The sequence below is a fragment of the Colius striatus genome, chromosome 12 (genome assembly GCF_028858725.1).
Source record: "Colius striatus isolate bColStr4 chromosome 12, bColStr4.1.hap1, whole genome shotgun sequence".
NCBI classification, from domain to species: domain Eukaryota; kingdom Metazoa; phylum Chordata; class Aves; order Coliiformes; family Coliidae; genus Colius; species Colius striatus.
In genome coordinates, this window is record NC_084770.1 from 20677692 (window position 1) to 20695044 (window position 17353).

A 17353-nucleotide genomic window follows, 5' to 3' on the forward strand; every position below is an offset into this window, starting at 1 on the left:
TTAATGGTGCCCTGTTGTTCTCTGCACAGGGCTGAGCTGCTGTCTCTACAGCCAGCACAGCCCCTTTGATGCAACACATCTTGCTTCTCTGTGCTTTACAAAAAAACAGCAATACTGGGAATTTTTACAGAGTATTTCAAAGCACTGATTCCATCATAATACACTGGATTGCTTCAGTTGTGATTTCAAAAGCTAACAGTGGGTCATGCACTTATACACATGACATATTCTTCCACTTTACAAATAAATCATTTGCCCTGTTACCTAGATCTTGCTTTTCCCACAAGAATATGCAATCAGAGCCCATCAGAAACTTTTGTAAAGTATGTTTTGAACAAACCAACATCTTCCTTTATAAAACAGGATCTAGTTTATGTTTGTTCTAAAGAAGGAAAGAAAATTTGCAAAAATAAAAGGGAAAAAAAAGGGGAGGGAAAGGTTGTGTTCTGTTTCAAGAATTTCAGTAATGTAATAAACTCCATAGTTAATCTCAGGAGAAAAATGTTCTTTTTGTATAATGTGGTTTACAAGGACCAATATACCTTTCTCAGTGTTTGCCTACTACTGTAATTATGCAATAATTTGCGTTGTGTGAATTACCCTAAATGAGAGATTTATTGCACATAGTCTTTCAGGAGTGTTTTATTTAAACCCCAGGATTAGGAGACATGCTTTAAAACCTAAATAATTTATAAATGTTGCAGTTTGAATACATCAGTAATGTAATGTATAGACTTATCAAAGCTGTTACTTGTGCTTGCCTTTTACTAATGGTGTTTCTCTGGGTCTAGATGGGCAAGAGAAATCTCAGTGGGCTGGAAGTCACCTTGATTTTCCTTTTCTGCCTGATGGTTATTATAAGCTGTGTCCTCATTGTACTTGTAGCAACAGGACAATCTGCAGTCAAAACTACAGGTAAGTGCTTTCCTTTGCTCTGGTAGGACCAGAGCAAAGATCCTGAGTGGGAGCTGCTCAGCTCTGCTTGATGAGATTTTTTATAAATGCCACAGAACTTTAGGAACCAACTGGACATCATTTCTATCCCTGCTGGATTCAGGCTTTTTGAGAATGTGGACATTCAAGGAAGGGAGAGGAAAACACTGTAAAGTACTGACTGTCAGTGTTACTGTTATGTTCTTACCACTCAAAAGTGAATCATGGTCAATCCTTCCTGTAGATAATAAAATCATAGAAACATTGCAGTTGGAAAGGACCTTTAAGATCATTCAGTCCAACCAATCACCTCATCAAGTCCATCACTAAACCATATCAGTGCTTACTCTATATGTCTTTTTAATATCTCTAAGTATGGTGACTCCCCTACCCTAAATAAACAGTGTGACTCAGAATTTATTATCCTGAAAAAAAAATATTATCCTGTCCTCCAAAGATGGACAAAAAGAGAAAAGTTGCTTATATGAAATAAGTACTTTGATGTTTTACTAAAACTGCCCATATAGATTATCATCTTTGGATTCGCTGCCTGTTTCTGTCACAAGGTGAGCAATAGTCTGCCTGAGCAAAAAGCATAAGTGTACACCTTGCAGAGTACATGTATTTGTGTACATCTCATCCTGAGACAAGATGTTTACTCTTCATAGTTGTCATTTCAAACATTTACATTATATTCCAAAATACACATAAAGTAACGTTCGGTGTTGAGAGAAACTGAAAACAGCTATCAGGTACGCTTTTGTCAACCAAGAGGTCAATTCAGGCAGACACACCTGATCTAATGGAGCATTTTAATGGACTTTTAAGGTGCTTTTACCTGATGCTTCAATGTGGACTGCCATGCAAGAACAGTATTTCAGTTGAAGGAACATCTGTCAGAACTGCAGCACAACATAATTTAGAAAAAGTCCTTCCAAGTTTAATTTGGCATGTATTTTCACAAAAAGCAATGTCTATGGAGCTGTACAACTGACTGAAAACTACATCAATGTATACGTTAAGAAATAAACCTATCAATGTCACACATATGTTGAAAAACTTTAAAGTGAAATTGTCCTACCTTTATCTGAAATAGTGGTGTACAAGGTAAAAATAAATCACACTAGCAGTAGTTTATACTCATTTTAATCTGTATTAAAGGTTAGGGTTTCAGGATGGTGTGAAACAGACAGGAGAAGCAGTTAGTGAGTTTAGAGGTAAGCATGTTGTTCCTGCATTTTGGAAATGCTGCTAATAAGCCATTCATTTGCTTCCTTTACAGAATTTTCAGCAGAATGTCCAAACATATTAATAGCCGAGAGAATCGACTGCATCCCGGATCAAGTAGCAACAAAGGTCTGAAAGCATCCTAGAAAAAAATAGAAAATACATTTTATCCCATAAAACCTTATGCTTCATGAAGAAAATATTAACTTGTTTCTACTATACCAGTTGTTTTCTTGACCTGTTTAAATCTGTGATTGCCTGAACACTTTGCAGGGAAGTGTAACCCCTCTAATTCATTTTGGCCCATTGACAGAAGTTCTGATTTTTTTAGCAACCATAACAGTTTGCTGTCAAAGATTGAAGATCTCCGCCAAAGTACTCCTCAGCAGTTTGATTTTGAGATAGGTAGAAAGACATCAAGCAGTTAAATAAGTCACTCTTCACTTTCAATAACTTTGTCTGGACAGTTTCTTTTTATTGATAGTTAAGTACTAGCATTTATAGTAGTTCAGAAATAGCAGATGAAGATGCACTTTACCCAGATGTCTTATCTGAGAGAGAGTTGTGTTTAGAAATGACCTTTTGGCTTAAGAATCTATCAGTTCAGTTTCACAGTGATAAGTATCGTCTTAATTTTTCAATGTTCTCACATTGAGAAGAGTTTTGTAGTGGTCTGTCTGGAAAGGCTGTTTGTTTTTATTATCACTATTGTTTTTCATCTTTATGATGGATGGTCTCATTTTCTAACGGAAGCTGGTGGATGGCTGGCATCTTTTTTTTGGTTTGGGGGAGGAGCTTAGCTGAAAGAAATAGTGAGTATATTATGATGTGTGATGGTTATGTCATTCACCAGGGTATGGGAAAACATTTACCACCTGTCTCAAACTCTGAGGAAATTCTCAGTTTAATTCCAGAAATTCTAGTTGTTAAAGCTTCCATCATGCTCTGAGTTTTGTTGTATTGTAGAGCTCAATTAAGACTTGAGAGTTATTGGGTTAGCAAAGGCTCAGCTCATAGCCTGTTCCTCTACTCTTTTGGTTCCTTCACACCACAGTAGGAGTAATCATGCAGATCACTTTAATCTTTAATTACTACCTTTGAACCAGTCACCTCACATTAAGTTCTGCACTCATCATACAGTGAGGAGGAAATACTTCTGCTCTGGTTGCAATTGTATGCCTTCTTGTAAGTCTGCCCTTGAAGATGATCACATTATAGATCCCAGAAGAAAAACAAAGCCAGATTCAAATTTGAACATTAGGGTACCTGCTCTGGAATGAGAGGTAAAATGAATGATTCCCACATCTGTTCTTAGTGAAGATCAGGCAGCAGTTTCACAGGATTAGAGGTAAATATCACCTTTCACCTGTGCCCAACAAAAGCTGCTAACTGCTTTCCTGACACAAGCCAGACTCCCACCCCAGTGTGTCCATTCTTTCCTGTATATATTTTCTCCTGGAAGTGTTTTGGCTGTCCTTCTTTAAGCTATTCTAATAGATCAACCAGCAGAGCTGTAAAAGTACAAGTACATGCTTAGAATAACATTACACTTCTGTAGTGCTTTCCATTAATGGTTTTCAGAACAAAGACTATCAGAGAGAATGATGATTTACCTAGGCTTATGTAGCAGGTTAATGTCTGTCTTGATTTCTTAATTCACTGAAGATGTCCTAGATGAAGGCAGAAAATGATTAGAATTGCAGAGGATAGAAGTACGGAAAGGAAATAGATATTTATTAACTGATCAAGGGGTAGATGAAAATAGATATGCTAAAAGAAAGTGGGAATTTATTAACTATTCCCTACGGTGGAGAATTGCCATGAAGTTTGATTAGACAAGAGGAATGCAATGGTAAAAAATGAACTACCATAACCAGAGGTATTGTAGTCTGTCATTGGACTGATAGCTCTGAAATCCTGGGGGAAGGATGTGCTGCTGTTTTTGGTTTGGTTCCTGTACTTTTTCCCAAAATATCCTGCTGGCGGAGGTTTGTTTGAGTGCACATATGAGAAACGTTTGAATTCAGCATATAGGCAATTTGTGAATTTAATCCTTGGTGTTCAATGTTAAAAAGCTATCTCATACTGTTTATGTTCCAGTATAAACTGTTTCCTTGTATCCAGGATTATTGCTAACCAAGTTTTGACTTCCTCTTTGGCTTTATTGAGTATTGGTATCTATTACACTCATTTTATAGCTCAGAGGCAGTGATCAGCTAGCATCTTTATTTACACAAAAGGATAGTTTTTACAACAGCTTCTCTAGTGTCTTTCCATGAACTCCACTCCTTTCCCAGTGTCAACCAACCTTACACTTCTCTGTTTATTGCCTTGTGAAGGAAGCTCAATGTGCTGCAAAAATACAGAGCTGTAGCTTACAAATCCACTAGAATAAGATCTAGCTAGAAGAGTATCACTGGACTGTAAAGCAACTGCTGAAAATAGTCAGCAAGTATTCATGAGAAGTAGCTGGGACAAATGCTTATGAAGTTGGAAACAGATGCTTGAATCACTAGGCTTTAGGAATATCTGTTTCACAAGCTATTCTGCATTGCAAAGCATAGGAAGGGATAATAGGATGTAGGTAGCAACTCTTTCTTATGTATTTAGGATAGTCCCCTGTGTATTAGGGAAACAAAACAAAGTAAGGGAGCAAAGCTGTGACCTATGGAGTCTTGGAAGGGATTGGTGCTACTTCTCGTTTACTCTGAAACAGTTTATAAAATAGGAAATAAGGATCTCATGGTGGAAACTGAGAATGTGGAACATGAGCATGGATTTTTCACAGTCTAAGGAATTACATTGATTTTTGGATTGATGTGAAGGAAAATGGCATGAACAGTAGACCTGCAGTAGATGTTTTAAACAATAGGTTTATTTACACTTTGAAGGAATGAAAATGTTGATTTAATCTCAATTTAGCGTTCTGCAGAAGCAATCTCAACATGTCTGATATTGTAAAATTACATTCAAATTTAGATATTAAATATCTACATGGGCATAACTGATCAGCATGTATAAACAGATGTTTGTCAAATCTTAAGCCAAGTATAACTGTCACTCCAACTTTGGTGTGTAACTTTTGGTCAAACACTACATCTGTCTGTGACTTGTAACTGCCACAGCTCCAGTGTTTTAATTACTCTTTGTACATGTTCATTTTGCCTGCAGATCTTGTGGTTTTAAGAAAGAATAAATGTCTAATAAGCAAGTTTCTATGCTGAAACAAAAAAAAATCCTTAATCTGCAGTGTATTCTGTGCTATTGAATCCACTCAATGGAGTTTCAGAGAAAGAGTTGATCAGATTTTGAATATTATTTAGGTCTTTGGTGTTTGGAGTAAAATATATTCCATGTGCATTTTAACCGTTTCAGTGTAGGGCATATATTTGTGCAAAATCAACTCATTTGTGCTCCTCATTTCCTTGAATCAGAACACTTGTAACCTACGTGGCTGCTGCTGGAGTCCTCAGAGTGATACCAGTGTGCCCTGGTGTTTTTTCTCTTCAAACCATGGGTACAAAGTGAATGGGAAAACAAGATCAACTCAGGCAGGTAAGCTGCAGGCTGAGCCCCCCAAATTTATGCATGTGCCAGTGTCTGATACCACACAGTAACAATGTATTTTTGTCCCAAGGATTTGAGGCTACGTTAACAAGGCTGCCATCACCTTCCCTCTTTGGAAATGATATCAGCACTGTCCTCCTCACGGGAGAGTATCAGACATCAAATCGTTTCCGGTTCAAGGTTCATCTTTTTTTCTATGCTATTTTAAGGCTGATGTTCTGTGCAAGATTTCAGGCTGGCTGTTACTGTGCAGTGAGGTTAGGAGGGCTGTATTAATCCTCTGATGCATTCCCATGACTTCCACTGAAGTGCTCAGCTCCTCCTTTCTTTGCCCTCTCTGCCGTTCCAATGCATCGGGTTAACAAGTGTTTAGCACAGTGGGATTTCTGCATGAAAAGTTCCTGAAATCTTTGAAAAGCTCAGCTTTTATATTACCTACCTTTTTTTTTTTCTCATCCTAGGAAAGTTTGGGGGCTAAATGTATTTACTCCCTTTTTATCGATTTCCTGGCCATATCCCTCAATCATTTTGACACACAACATTAGCTCTTCCACTGACTTTTGTTTTCTATGGAAAACTCAACGGTCCATTCCACAAATGAGAACTATTGATGGGCTCTGGAGCTGAACAGAGCTGCTTCTGTAGGATACTTTCCTCTTGTGGTGGGTTCCTACTGAGACAGGGAAACACAGGGTCACTTATTATGAGGGAAACGGTTGAAAATTAATGATGAAAGTTAGAAGTGCATATCAGTGAAGGCAGAAGAGGAGACTGGGCAGGAATGGGATTACTTTGTCAGAATTATGTTACCACTGGAAGATGTTTACAGTAGACAGTATTTTTAAAGACTCAACACTTCTGTTGTTTAAATACATGCAGATAACTGATCCAAATGCACAAAGATTTGAAGTCCCTCATGAGCATGTGCAAACTTTCACTGGATCTGCAGCTTCCAATTTAAACTATAAAGTGGAGGTGAAGGAGAATCCCTTTGGCATTGTGGTGACCAGAGTGAGCAACGGCAAAGTGCTGTAAGTAATGTTGATGCTTTTAATGAGTGACATGGATGTTATTTGCTTTACTGGAAAGCTCATGTTGCCATGCAAGCAATGTATGTCCAAGATGTCATCTATGAGGTGCCCTTGTGGACACACAATCTACATCTCTTCTTTTGACTGATGAATGTTCTGCAAGGGCTTTGGAAACAATTTCTGTGATATAGAGAACTCAGTGTAAAAGGTTTTAAGTCTGACTCTGTTCACCCTCAATGTCATAGAATCATAAAATCACAGAATGGTAGGTGTTGGAAGGGATCTTTAGAGATCATCTAGTCCAACCTCCCTGCAGAAGCAGGTTCACCTAGATCAGGTCACATAGGAACATGTCCAGGCGGGTCTTGAAGCCCTCCAAGGAAGGAGACTCCACAACCCCTCTGGGCAGCCTGTGCCAGGGCTCCCTCACCTGAACAGGAAAATAGTTTTTTCTTATGTTTAAATGGAACTTTTTGTGTTCCAGCTTCATCCCATTACTCCTTGTCCTGTTGCTAGCTACTATAGAAAAAAGGGATGTCCCAGCCTCCTGCCTCTCATCCTTTAGATATTTGTAAATGTTAATAAGATCTCCCCTCATTCTCCTCTTCTCCAGACCAAACAGCCCCAGTTCCCACAGCCTTTCCTCATACGAAAGATGTTTCATGCCCCTCAGCATTGTGGTGGCCCTGTGCTGGACTCTCTCCAGCAGTTCTCTGTCCCTCTTGAGCCGAGGAGCCCAGAACTGGACACAGGACTCCAGATGAGGCCTCAGCAGGGCAGAGGGAGAGAAGAATCTCCCTTGACCTGCCGGCCACACTCTTCTTGGTGCATCCCAAGATGCCATTGGCCTTCTTGGTCACGAGGGCACATGCTGGCTCATATTTAGCTTATTATCAATCAGGACTCCCAGGCCTCTCTGTGCAGAGCTACTCTTCAGCAGTTTGATCCCCAGCCTGTCCTGGTGTGTGGGGTTGCTCCTTCCCAGATGCAGGACTCTGCACTTGTCCTTGTTGAATCTTATGAGGTTCCTCTCTGCCCAACTCTCAAGCTGGTTGAGATCCCACTGAACGGCAGCACAGCCTCTGGGGAATCAGTCCTCCCAGTTTGGTGTCATCAGAGAACTTGCTGACGTCTGTCCCGTCATCCAGAGTGTACCCTCAGCAAGTTCGCTGATAACACCAAACTGGGAGGACTGGCTGATTCATCAGAAGGCTGTGCTGCCATTCAGCGGATCTCGACCAGCTTGAGAGTTGGGCAAAGACTGCTATTTTGTTTAATTTTTATTATCTGAAGGACTCCTTGCCAGAGCTTTAAACCACAAGGGAACACTTCATTGCATTGGTTATCTCATTTGTCACAATCATGCTGAAACCCTAAATCACCAAAACCTGGTTACACCTTAGCTGGTGCAAGCCATTGATAAGCTGGTCATGCAATACTGTAGGTAAAATACTTGATGGGCTTGTACATTGCATGCCTTCATCTCATTTGGGTTTTAAAACTAACTATATAAAACAAACCTACCAACCTAACAGCCTGGCTTTAAGACCCATTAGAAAGAGGAAGTGTCAGAGTGAATATGCTTATTAATTCGGTCCAAGAATGATTACCTGTCAGAGTGCCAAGCCACTTGGATTATCAGCACTTCAACTTTAATTAATTAGAGGTTACTTTTGTGCTCTTATTAGTATTATTTCCTTGCTTAGAATGCTCTATAATGATTGATTTGCAATTATAGAGAGCACAAAAGATGGACTTGGTATACTCAGTTGTGCATGACTGATTAAACAAGTATGTGGAGGGGGAATAAGAAACCTAGTTGGTTACAGAACTATGTTAGAACCATGCTCTGGAAGATTGTTTGCATTTTCCTGAGGCTTTTGTTTGGTTTGATCAAAGGGGTTGCATTTTCTGTCTCTAAAGAAAAAAAACCCATAACAATGCTTAACTCTGAGTTAGAGTGTCATAAAGCTGTTGTTAGAGCGGGCCAAGAGCAGCCCCTCAGAGAACAATCCTTGCTAAGTTTATTTCCACAGACTGAGTGCTCTCCCCTAACTCTTAAACAACTAAGTGAAAGGTAGACCTCTTTGGAAAATGAGGAGCGAGGACCAATGTGTTATTACAGTTCATCACAAACCCTCTAATTATCCAGGTAGTTATAAAGCCTGTGGCCTTCCATTGTGATTTGTTACACTTGAGCTCCCCCAAAGAGCTGAATTCTGACTGACCCATTATCACCATTATTTGCAAGAAAAGCTGAAAGTTTGGCATAGCTTCCCAAGTACAGACCTCCTGCCTCCTCAAAAGCAGGTTTCAGTGCAGTTTGTGAGCAGATGGGCAGATAGTCCTTGAAATGATTAAAACTGGACAGAAATACATCAGATGAGGACTGGACCTATGAAGATTCTCTCAAGTATCAGTATTTTTAACTGAAAACAAAAAAAAAGAAATGTAGAATGAGCATATTGAAACGGGAGCAAGCCCAAATTCCTCTGGTTTTGTGCTGTGTTTGTAGCCACAAATGCATTGTATTTTTGTTTGAGGGCTTCTTTATGCATAAAAGATTTTGCTGATAATGACATACAGTGATAAATGTAGTTGTCACACACTAACACATTTGAAGGGACAAAGTGCCTTAAAATTAACGTATCTGAATTTATACAAAGTCAAGAGAAAGTTGTTACGTTACTCTCCCCTATAGCGTGACTGTTATTTGAATACGACTGGACGTCATGACTGTTGAATATCTCAAATATCACATAAAAATACAGTTGTAAAAAGAGTTTCTCATTAAAACTACATAAAGTGAATAGATAAAAGCATACTGCTTTGAAATCATGCATGATACTAGTACCCATGGAGATTGTTTACTGTCTCAAAGTCAGTTATTTTTTCAATTTTCCAGGAAAGAGTGTATTTCTGCAGATCTCTAAGACCTTCATTTAATTAAGCTGAGGATAAATTTCAAATCATAGAAACAACTTCCTTCCAGTTGCTCTACTTTAAATCTGGTTTATCTCCCAATTATGTTCTATTCCTGATTGTTCCATTTAAGCAGTGAGGATTGGTGGAAACTACTTGCAGATAGGGATCAACTGGAAATGTTTAAAATATGAGAAATTAGAGAGGAAAATGAACACACAGTGGTTCAAACATTTTGGTGCACTTGGCTTCTTAGGGAGACATTTAATCGTGTTGCCAAGATAAATGTGACCAAAATCCCAGTGTTCTTGTCACACAATAGGAATATCCACATTTGAGTGGTGTGTTGTGCCCACACCTGGTTGTGAAAAAGATCTCTATGGATGATCTCCTCCATCCATCAGGAAGAAGGGTGCCTGATGAAGACTTTTTGGCATCCTAAAAGATGGCAAGCAGGGTAACAATCTGTATCTTTGCTTGTCAAGGGAGCCTAGAATCTGGTTCACCATTACAGCTACAACATCTCAGCAGAGCTAATGGAAGGATAGGAAATCAACAAAAGTCCTGTGTCTTGAGTGAGCTGCCTCCTGTTGTTCTCTGCCTCAGCAACACTCAGATCTCCCCGCTGTTTCTGGAGTCCTCTCCTCAAAAATAAGGAGTGAAATTGTTTCAAACTCAGTCTTTGTTTGAAACAGGAACTGTTTGTCTGTAACAAAAGGGAGTGGTGAAAAGTGCAAAATTAAATGAACGGAAGAAACTTTATTAATGAAATTGACTTTTACTGTGTGTTTTGCTAACAGATATAAAGGAGGAATATTGATCTCAGGTTTGTTGTGTTTGTACAGTAGTCCCTGTATTTATTTTCAACAGCACCAACTTCGTGTTCCTTAAAAAGCTTTGCAGCTGCTTTATGCAGAGTTTGCCACAGGAGATGTGATAGCCATCAAATGAGATCTGACCCATGCTGAGGATCACATTACTACTTTAATCTGCACTCATCTACACTCGGTTCATTTGAGAGCCAGTACATAGTCATAGCCTGCCTCTCCCTGTAGTGACTAGCCCAGCAGGACCCAAGAGCAGGTCTTATTCACTTTCCCTGGCAAGCAAAAGCTACAATTGATTTAAAAAATCTGATGGAGTGGATTATTTTTGTGTTTCTCTCCACCCACAGAAATCTTCCATCTGCCCCGTTGCAATGAGTGGTCAGAATGGATTTGGGACCCAGTACAAGAGATGCAGGGTGGAAAACTTTGGTGGAAGAGAGAAGCGCAAATGTTCCTCTGATAGTAAATGGGCCACTTGTATGAGGAGTTTCTATATGATCAGTAGGCACCACTCACCTGGTTGCCAGTACCAGGGTGACTGTGGTCCTATCTTGCCCTATCCTACCTCCTTCATCTTCAGGTCATTGGCTGCAAATCTGAACCTGCAGTAGCAGAAACAATTACTGTAACATTTCTTGGTAAAATACCTTTTTTCTTTTAAATTGTTTCCTCAGGTTTGATACTACCATAGGACCCCTCCAGTATGCTGACCAGTTTCTACAGCTCTCAATCAAGCTACCTAGCACCAACATTTATGGTGTGGGAGAGCATGTGCACAAGCAGTACCGACACGATGTTAACTGGAAAACCTGGCCCCTGTTCAGCAGGGATACTGGCCCCTATGGAGTAAGATTGGTTTTATTACATCTCTTTAATTGCAGATGACTTCTGTAATCCACTCTGATTATGCAGGACATGCATTAATAATATCCATTGAGTCTTTCCCCAAAGACTTGTCAGGCACTGTGTACTGTTATTAAAAGTGAGATGGTAATGATGAAAGATCCCTGAGGAACAGGTTTTTGTAAATATTTTTATTTTTGTGTTGATATGCAGTGGAACACTATTTGATAAACATTAATATATGAGAATCCTCAGTGTCTACCGATAAAGCAAATAAATAATATGTCCAAATGCATTGCTGGGTGCAGCATTTAGTACAGATGACAGTTGCTTCCTCAGTTAACGCCTTTGTAGCTCAGCATATGATGGGAAAGTTCTCTTTAAGAGTCATGTCTTTACAAGATAAAGTACGTCTATGAGCAGTTGTTTGTTTCTCTAGTTTGTATGACTGTCTCTTTCCAAAATTATTTCAAGGACATCCATCTTCTGATAATTGTAAGGCTATTTGTTACTATTACTTCAGTTTCATAAAGCAACAACTTATTTGCTTTCCTTTGAGAGAGTACCTCTGTTTTTCTGAAATAGGAGCTATAATAACAGGGTGAGATGACTGCATGTAATTCATTAAAAATTTGGATTTGTATCCCTTACCTTGAAACACCTTCTCCCTATCTTCTCTTGCTTGATCATAGTTCTTACCTGAGTGGCTCTGTGGAGTGTAGACTCATTAAGATAAACTTACAACAGAAATAAGTTAGGCTAACTTAAAGTTGCTTAAGTTCTATTTCTTGTTGATGTGATCTGAGTTTTCTTTTGCAGGGGAAGAAGCACAACTATTACAACAATTGTTGAAGTTTTTTGTTGCTAATAATAATGGGAGCTAAAACACTAGATAGGAAATAAATAATCAAGGTATTCTCTCATTTCCATAGATTAGACATAAAAAATATTACCTTGCAGGATTAATAGAAATATGGATTAGATGTAAAATCTAATCTATGATGAAAGATGATGAAAATACCCTTCAAGCTCTGTTGTTCTCTTGATGTGCATATATATCACCCAGAAATAATACTGCATTATAGACAGCCTTGCCTGAAGATCCATCATACCTGCTTGCTTGTGTTCTCTGAAGAAACTTTTGTTTTAGTGGAAGATGTTCTCATAAAGGAGAATGATGATAGGAAAGAGAAAACAGAAATGTAGGAAAGTGTCAAGATTTTTGGTTGTTTTGTTTGTTGTCTTTTGAGAAGTTTCAAGTTCTACTTGTGGTACTGTTACTAGGTTTTAATTAGCCCCTTTTATTGTTCTTTAAGGACATGCATAACTTATATGGAGTTCAAACTTTCTTCCTGTGTTTGGAAGACAGCTCTGGAGCATCTTTTGGTGTTTTCCTAATGAATAGCAATGCCATGGGTAAGAAAGCTTTCTATATAGCTCTGAACATTACAGTTCAATATTGTTTAAAATGATCTTTTGGATTGGGATTGAAATTGTATTGTTCAGGATATGTGACATAAGCAATAATCAAAGCTCATTTCACATGAAGATTGCACTGAAACCTGAGGTTCAGAAAGCCTATCCAAAGCCTGAGCAGCTCTGTGTAGATATGCAGGACACTGGAATCAAAGTCTAAATCGGGAGTGGGCAGTAGTGGAAAGTAAATGCCTTTTAGTCTCTTTAGATAAGCATACATATATATGTATATATATACAGATCTCTTCATATCCCTTGAGCCTGGAAAATTGTACCAAAAATGTCAAGACAAAAGGTCGAGATATTGGATTTCTTGTAGTTATCTTCTCTGTAGATGTAAAGGAATGGAAATGTGGATGTTTAGAAGACTCTTCTAAATACTTTTCCTCTTCATTGCAAGTTCAATTGATGATTTTGCATTCCTTGGGTATTTTTGTTCTGTGGCTTGTTTCTTAAGTAATGTTTCTAATATTCAGTTAGAAAATTACAAAGTTATTTTAGAATTAGGTGGTATCCAGAATTTGTTTTGTACAGAGTTTGTGGTGCAGCCTGCTCCAGCAGTGACCTACAGAACCATTGGCGGGATCCTTGATTTCTATATTGTCTTGGGGAACACTCCAGAGCAAGTAGTCCAGGAGTATCTGCAGGTAACTTCAGCTAGAAAGATTATGTATTGAACAGGTTTTTGAAAGCATTTGGAATTTTTTTTGTGGATTGCGTTTTTTTGCCCTTTTATATGACAGTTTGTCTTCACTTTACATGACAGTATAACTAAGAATAAATGTTAGTATGTAACTAATGTGACTACTTGTTATCAGTCACAGGGAGCTGGGGTTAAGATGGGCTGCAGATAGGTTTAACTGACCTGTTATTGGCAGTTGAAACTTGAACACTACTTTTGATGGAGATGCTGGAGAACAGATGATGTAGAAGCTCCAGGTCCAAGAAGTCCATAGCTACTAAATTCACCACTCTGTATGCCCTGATTGATTTACACAGTAGTCATTGAAGCTAGAGATGGTCTATGTAGAATAGTTTATGCTCCTTGTTGGGGCTTATTCTTGTTATAAGAACAAATTTCTATTCATATGTCAATATTATAAGGTAGATTAATGTGCTTGCAAGTGGTCATAAGGTATCACCGATATATTTTGTACTTCACTAAGGTTTCAGTGCCAGTTTAAACAAAGGTCATTGTCCCAAAATATCTGTATTTATTCAAATATTAAAAACCATAAAGAAATATTGCATTTGGGAGTGGGCTGTTCATTTCACACACTCAGCTTACTGGATACTGTTCAAATAGTTTTGAGGAATATGGATTTAGGGAAATAGGCAGTGAGGTGACACATATGTTGTCCACTGATGGTGTGTGGTATCTTTGCTCTCAACCTGCAGCTTGTGGGACTGCCAATGATGCCCTCCTACTGGAGCCTGGGCTTCCAGCTGAGCCGCTGGAACTACGGCTCTCTGCAAGAGGTGAAGACAGTTGTGGAGAGAAACAGGGCAATTGGACTCCCTTATGTAAGTATGGAGTTTGAGGAGGACAGCAACCCTGTGAAGGTAGAGCTCTGCAGGACAAATGAACCGGAGATTCTGCCCATGGTGTTCCGCAACTAATTTAAACTGATATGAAACGAATGAGTACATTTCTAATATATAGGCTTCTGGTGTCAAACGGGTTTTGTGCATTGTAAGAGTAGACTCATTATCAGAATGTGGAACATGGTGGGATTTAATGGCAGTAAGTTTAATTTGAGCACTTTATTGCAATGCTTTTCCAGGTATATTTTCCAACTATATCTACTTATTTTCTCATGTTATCTAATTCATTAATTGTTTTTTTAATGTCCCATGGACAGTTATGGAACCACATATTACACTTAATTGACAGCCAAAGGTAACATACAATTAAATTTTTTAATTAGATTTCAGATTACTTTAGCCTGATGGCTCAAATAGAGTAAAAGCACCCTAATGTTAAGCTAAGAGTTCAGGAAGAAGTAGTTGAATTTAAAGGGATAGTTCTTGAAGACAGGCAGCTACAGTGAAATAGCCACATGTCCAGGGGGTATTTGAAAGGATGCCAATACACACATTCACTTAAATTCTGTTAATGTTAGTTGCAGCTCTTTTTAGGCACAATAATGAGTCAGTACCATTAATTAGGGCAGTAAGTATGAGATAAGATGCACATTGTTTGTAAGTTATCCTGACAGCATACTGTCTGCAGTAAAACCCCAACAGTAAATTCACTAAAGGAAAAGTAGGAATTGTCAGAAGAAATTGTGTTAATTGTGACTAATGTATAAAAGTCTTTACATATCCCTTCTCCTGTTAAAGCTGAACTTCATTCTTTTTCAGGATGCTCAGATCACTGATATTGATTATATGGAGGCAAAGAAAGATTTTACTTATGACAAAGTGAATTTCCAAGATCTCCCTAATTTTGCATCTTATATGCATGAATACGGACAAAAATATATTATCATATTGGTAAGTATTTCACTATTTCTTTTTCCCATGTAAATATTATCATTATAAATATTCATCATTATACTTTGCTTAGTCTATATATTACACTTATTGCCTAATAGTCTAGTAGTCCATAATAATTTATGGAATGTAACCTGTTTCCATCTTATTTTCTGTTTGTTTTGTGTGCGTTTTTTCAGGATCCTGCTATTAGCACACAAAATCTAGTTGATGGTAATCCTTATGAAAGCTATGTCAGGGGAGAGAGCAAAAAAGTCTGGATTAATGAATCAGATGGACAAACAACACTAGTTGGGGAGGTAATCACTTTTTTAAATGATTTTGAACTTGGTGTGTTGTAACTGTTATGGTTTAATTTAGGGCAGCAGGCTCTTTTTAAACTTTGTTATGTTGCTTCTTTCAGTAAAATTACCTGACAGTGGGAAGTAAGTTTCTAAAGTCTCACTTAGGATATGATAAGTCTTCATCAGAGCATCATGTTAACACTGCCCTCAATGGTTAACTATGAAGTGGGCAACAGGCTGAACACAAGAGAGCAGTTTGCTACTGCAGTAACAAAGGCAAATTGGATCCTAGGGTTCATCCACAAGGGCATGGCTAACAGAGAAACAGATGTGATCATGCAACTCTACTTTGGTACTTGTCAGGCTGCACTCAAAGTACCATGTCTGGTCCCTACAATTCAAAAAAGAGGCAGACAGACAGAATATCCAAAGGAGGGCCATGAAAATAATCAAAGGGCTGTAGAACCTGCTCTATTAGGAAGAACTGAAGGAGTTAGGTCTTTTTTCCCTAGATAAGGCACAGAGGGAACATAATCATGGTATTCCTGTATTTAAAGGGTAACAGAGAGAAAGTACAGAGTTCACAAGGAAACACATGGGGAATACAAGGGATAATGAGTACAAGTTGCACTAGAAACTTTTTATGGTGAGAACAATCAATCTCTGGAACAACCTCCCCAGGGACATTATAGAGTCCCCATCACTGGATGTTTTCAAAGTGTGGTTGGACAGCGTGTTTCATCTGGGTTCCTATGAAAGGTGGCACGGGATGATCTTTCAAGAACTCTTCCAATCTGGGCTATTCTATGGTTCTGTGAACTCTTTTCAATATTATTAAAAGTGTAATTCATTATTTCCCTTTTAATTTTGCAGGTGTGGCCAGGGGAAACTGTATTTCCAGATTTTACCAACCCAGACTGCACAAGCTGGTGGGTGAATGAATGCCAAGAGTTTTATAAGACAGTGCCATATGATGGCATCTGGATTGTAAGTCATGCAGAATTTTCATTGTTATTTTTAAAAATAGGCAAGGATAGATGTTTATCAAATCCAGTTTGAGAGGGATGTTTATTATTACTAACCCAAAATCAGTGCAGGATGGACAGGTTTTGTTGTGTCGAATTTTCAAATCAAATTTGAACTTTAACATTTAATTTGAATCATTAATCATGGCATTTAAACAATCAGTGTCTCAGTTTTTAGATGCTCAGTAACATTTTAAAATGCTTCAGTTAATGAACAGTTGTTAAAGGCAAATGCTAAGACATTCCTGTTCTTAGAGTAGCAAGATTTGGAGATCTACATACCTGCTCAGTGCATTCAGAACCTGTTTAGCACACATTCACTGAGCAGGTATGCAGATCTCCAAATCTTGCTTCTCTAAGTACAGGAGTGTCTTAGTATTTGATGAACAGTAGTGTATCGTCTAAATATCTATGCTCCAAGTAGCTCATGGGATTTCCAGTTAGTGAACCTGCAATTGTTATTTCAGATAAGGATTTGGAAAAATCAGGCTCCTTAGACAGGTTCTCCCACAAAAGGTCTAAAAGACAATCTGGCACAGTGGATTTCGGGTGCAGTTCACTGAAATCAGCTGAACTTTTTTGATTGACCATATTTTTAAAGGAATAATCTGTAATAAGGCTTCTAAAAGTGGATGCCTGAAGGAAATCTGTACTTAAAACTTCTCAATCCCCATTCAGCACTTTCTTCCCTTTATTCTTTTTGTGATTTTCCTACTTCCTGT

General features: G+C 38.4%; 1 protein-coding gene across 1 annotated transcript in view; it reads left to right on the forward strand.

The window, feature by feature from the left end:
- Nucleotides 1-791: 791 nt before the first annotated feature.
- Nucleotides 792-17353, forward strand: part of SI (sucrase-isomaltase) — a 41398-nt gene continuing 24836 nt past the window's right edge. Inside the window, 12 exon segments of the mRNA XM_062005294.1 lie at nucleotides 792-915; nucleotides 2216-2289; nucleotides 5595-5715; nucleotides 5798-5907; nucleotides 6607-6758; nucleotides 11182-11353; nucleotides 12667-12766; nucleotides 13361-13473; nucleotides 14225-14350; nucleotides 15191-15322; nucleotides 15502-15621; nucleotides 16480-16593. Of these exon segments, the coding sequence (XP_061861278.1) occupies nucleotides 792-915; nucleotides 2216-2289; nucleotides 5595-5715; nucleotides 5798-5907; nucleotides 6607-6758; nucleotides 11182-11353; nucleotides 12667-12766; nucleotides 13361-13473; nucleotides 14225-14350; nucleotides 15191-15322; nucleotides 15502-15621; nucleotides 16480-16593 (1458 nt within the window).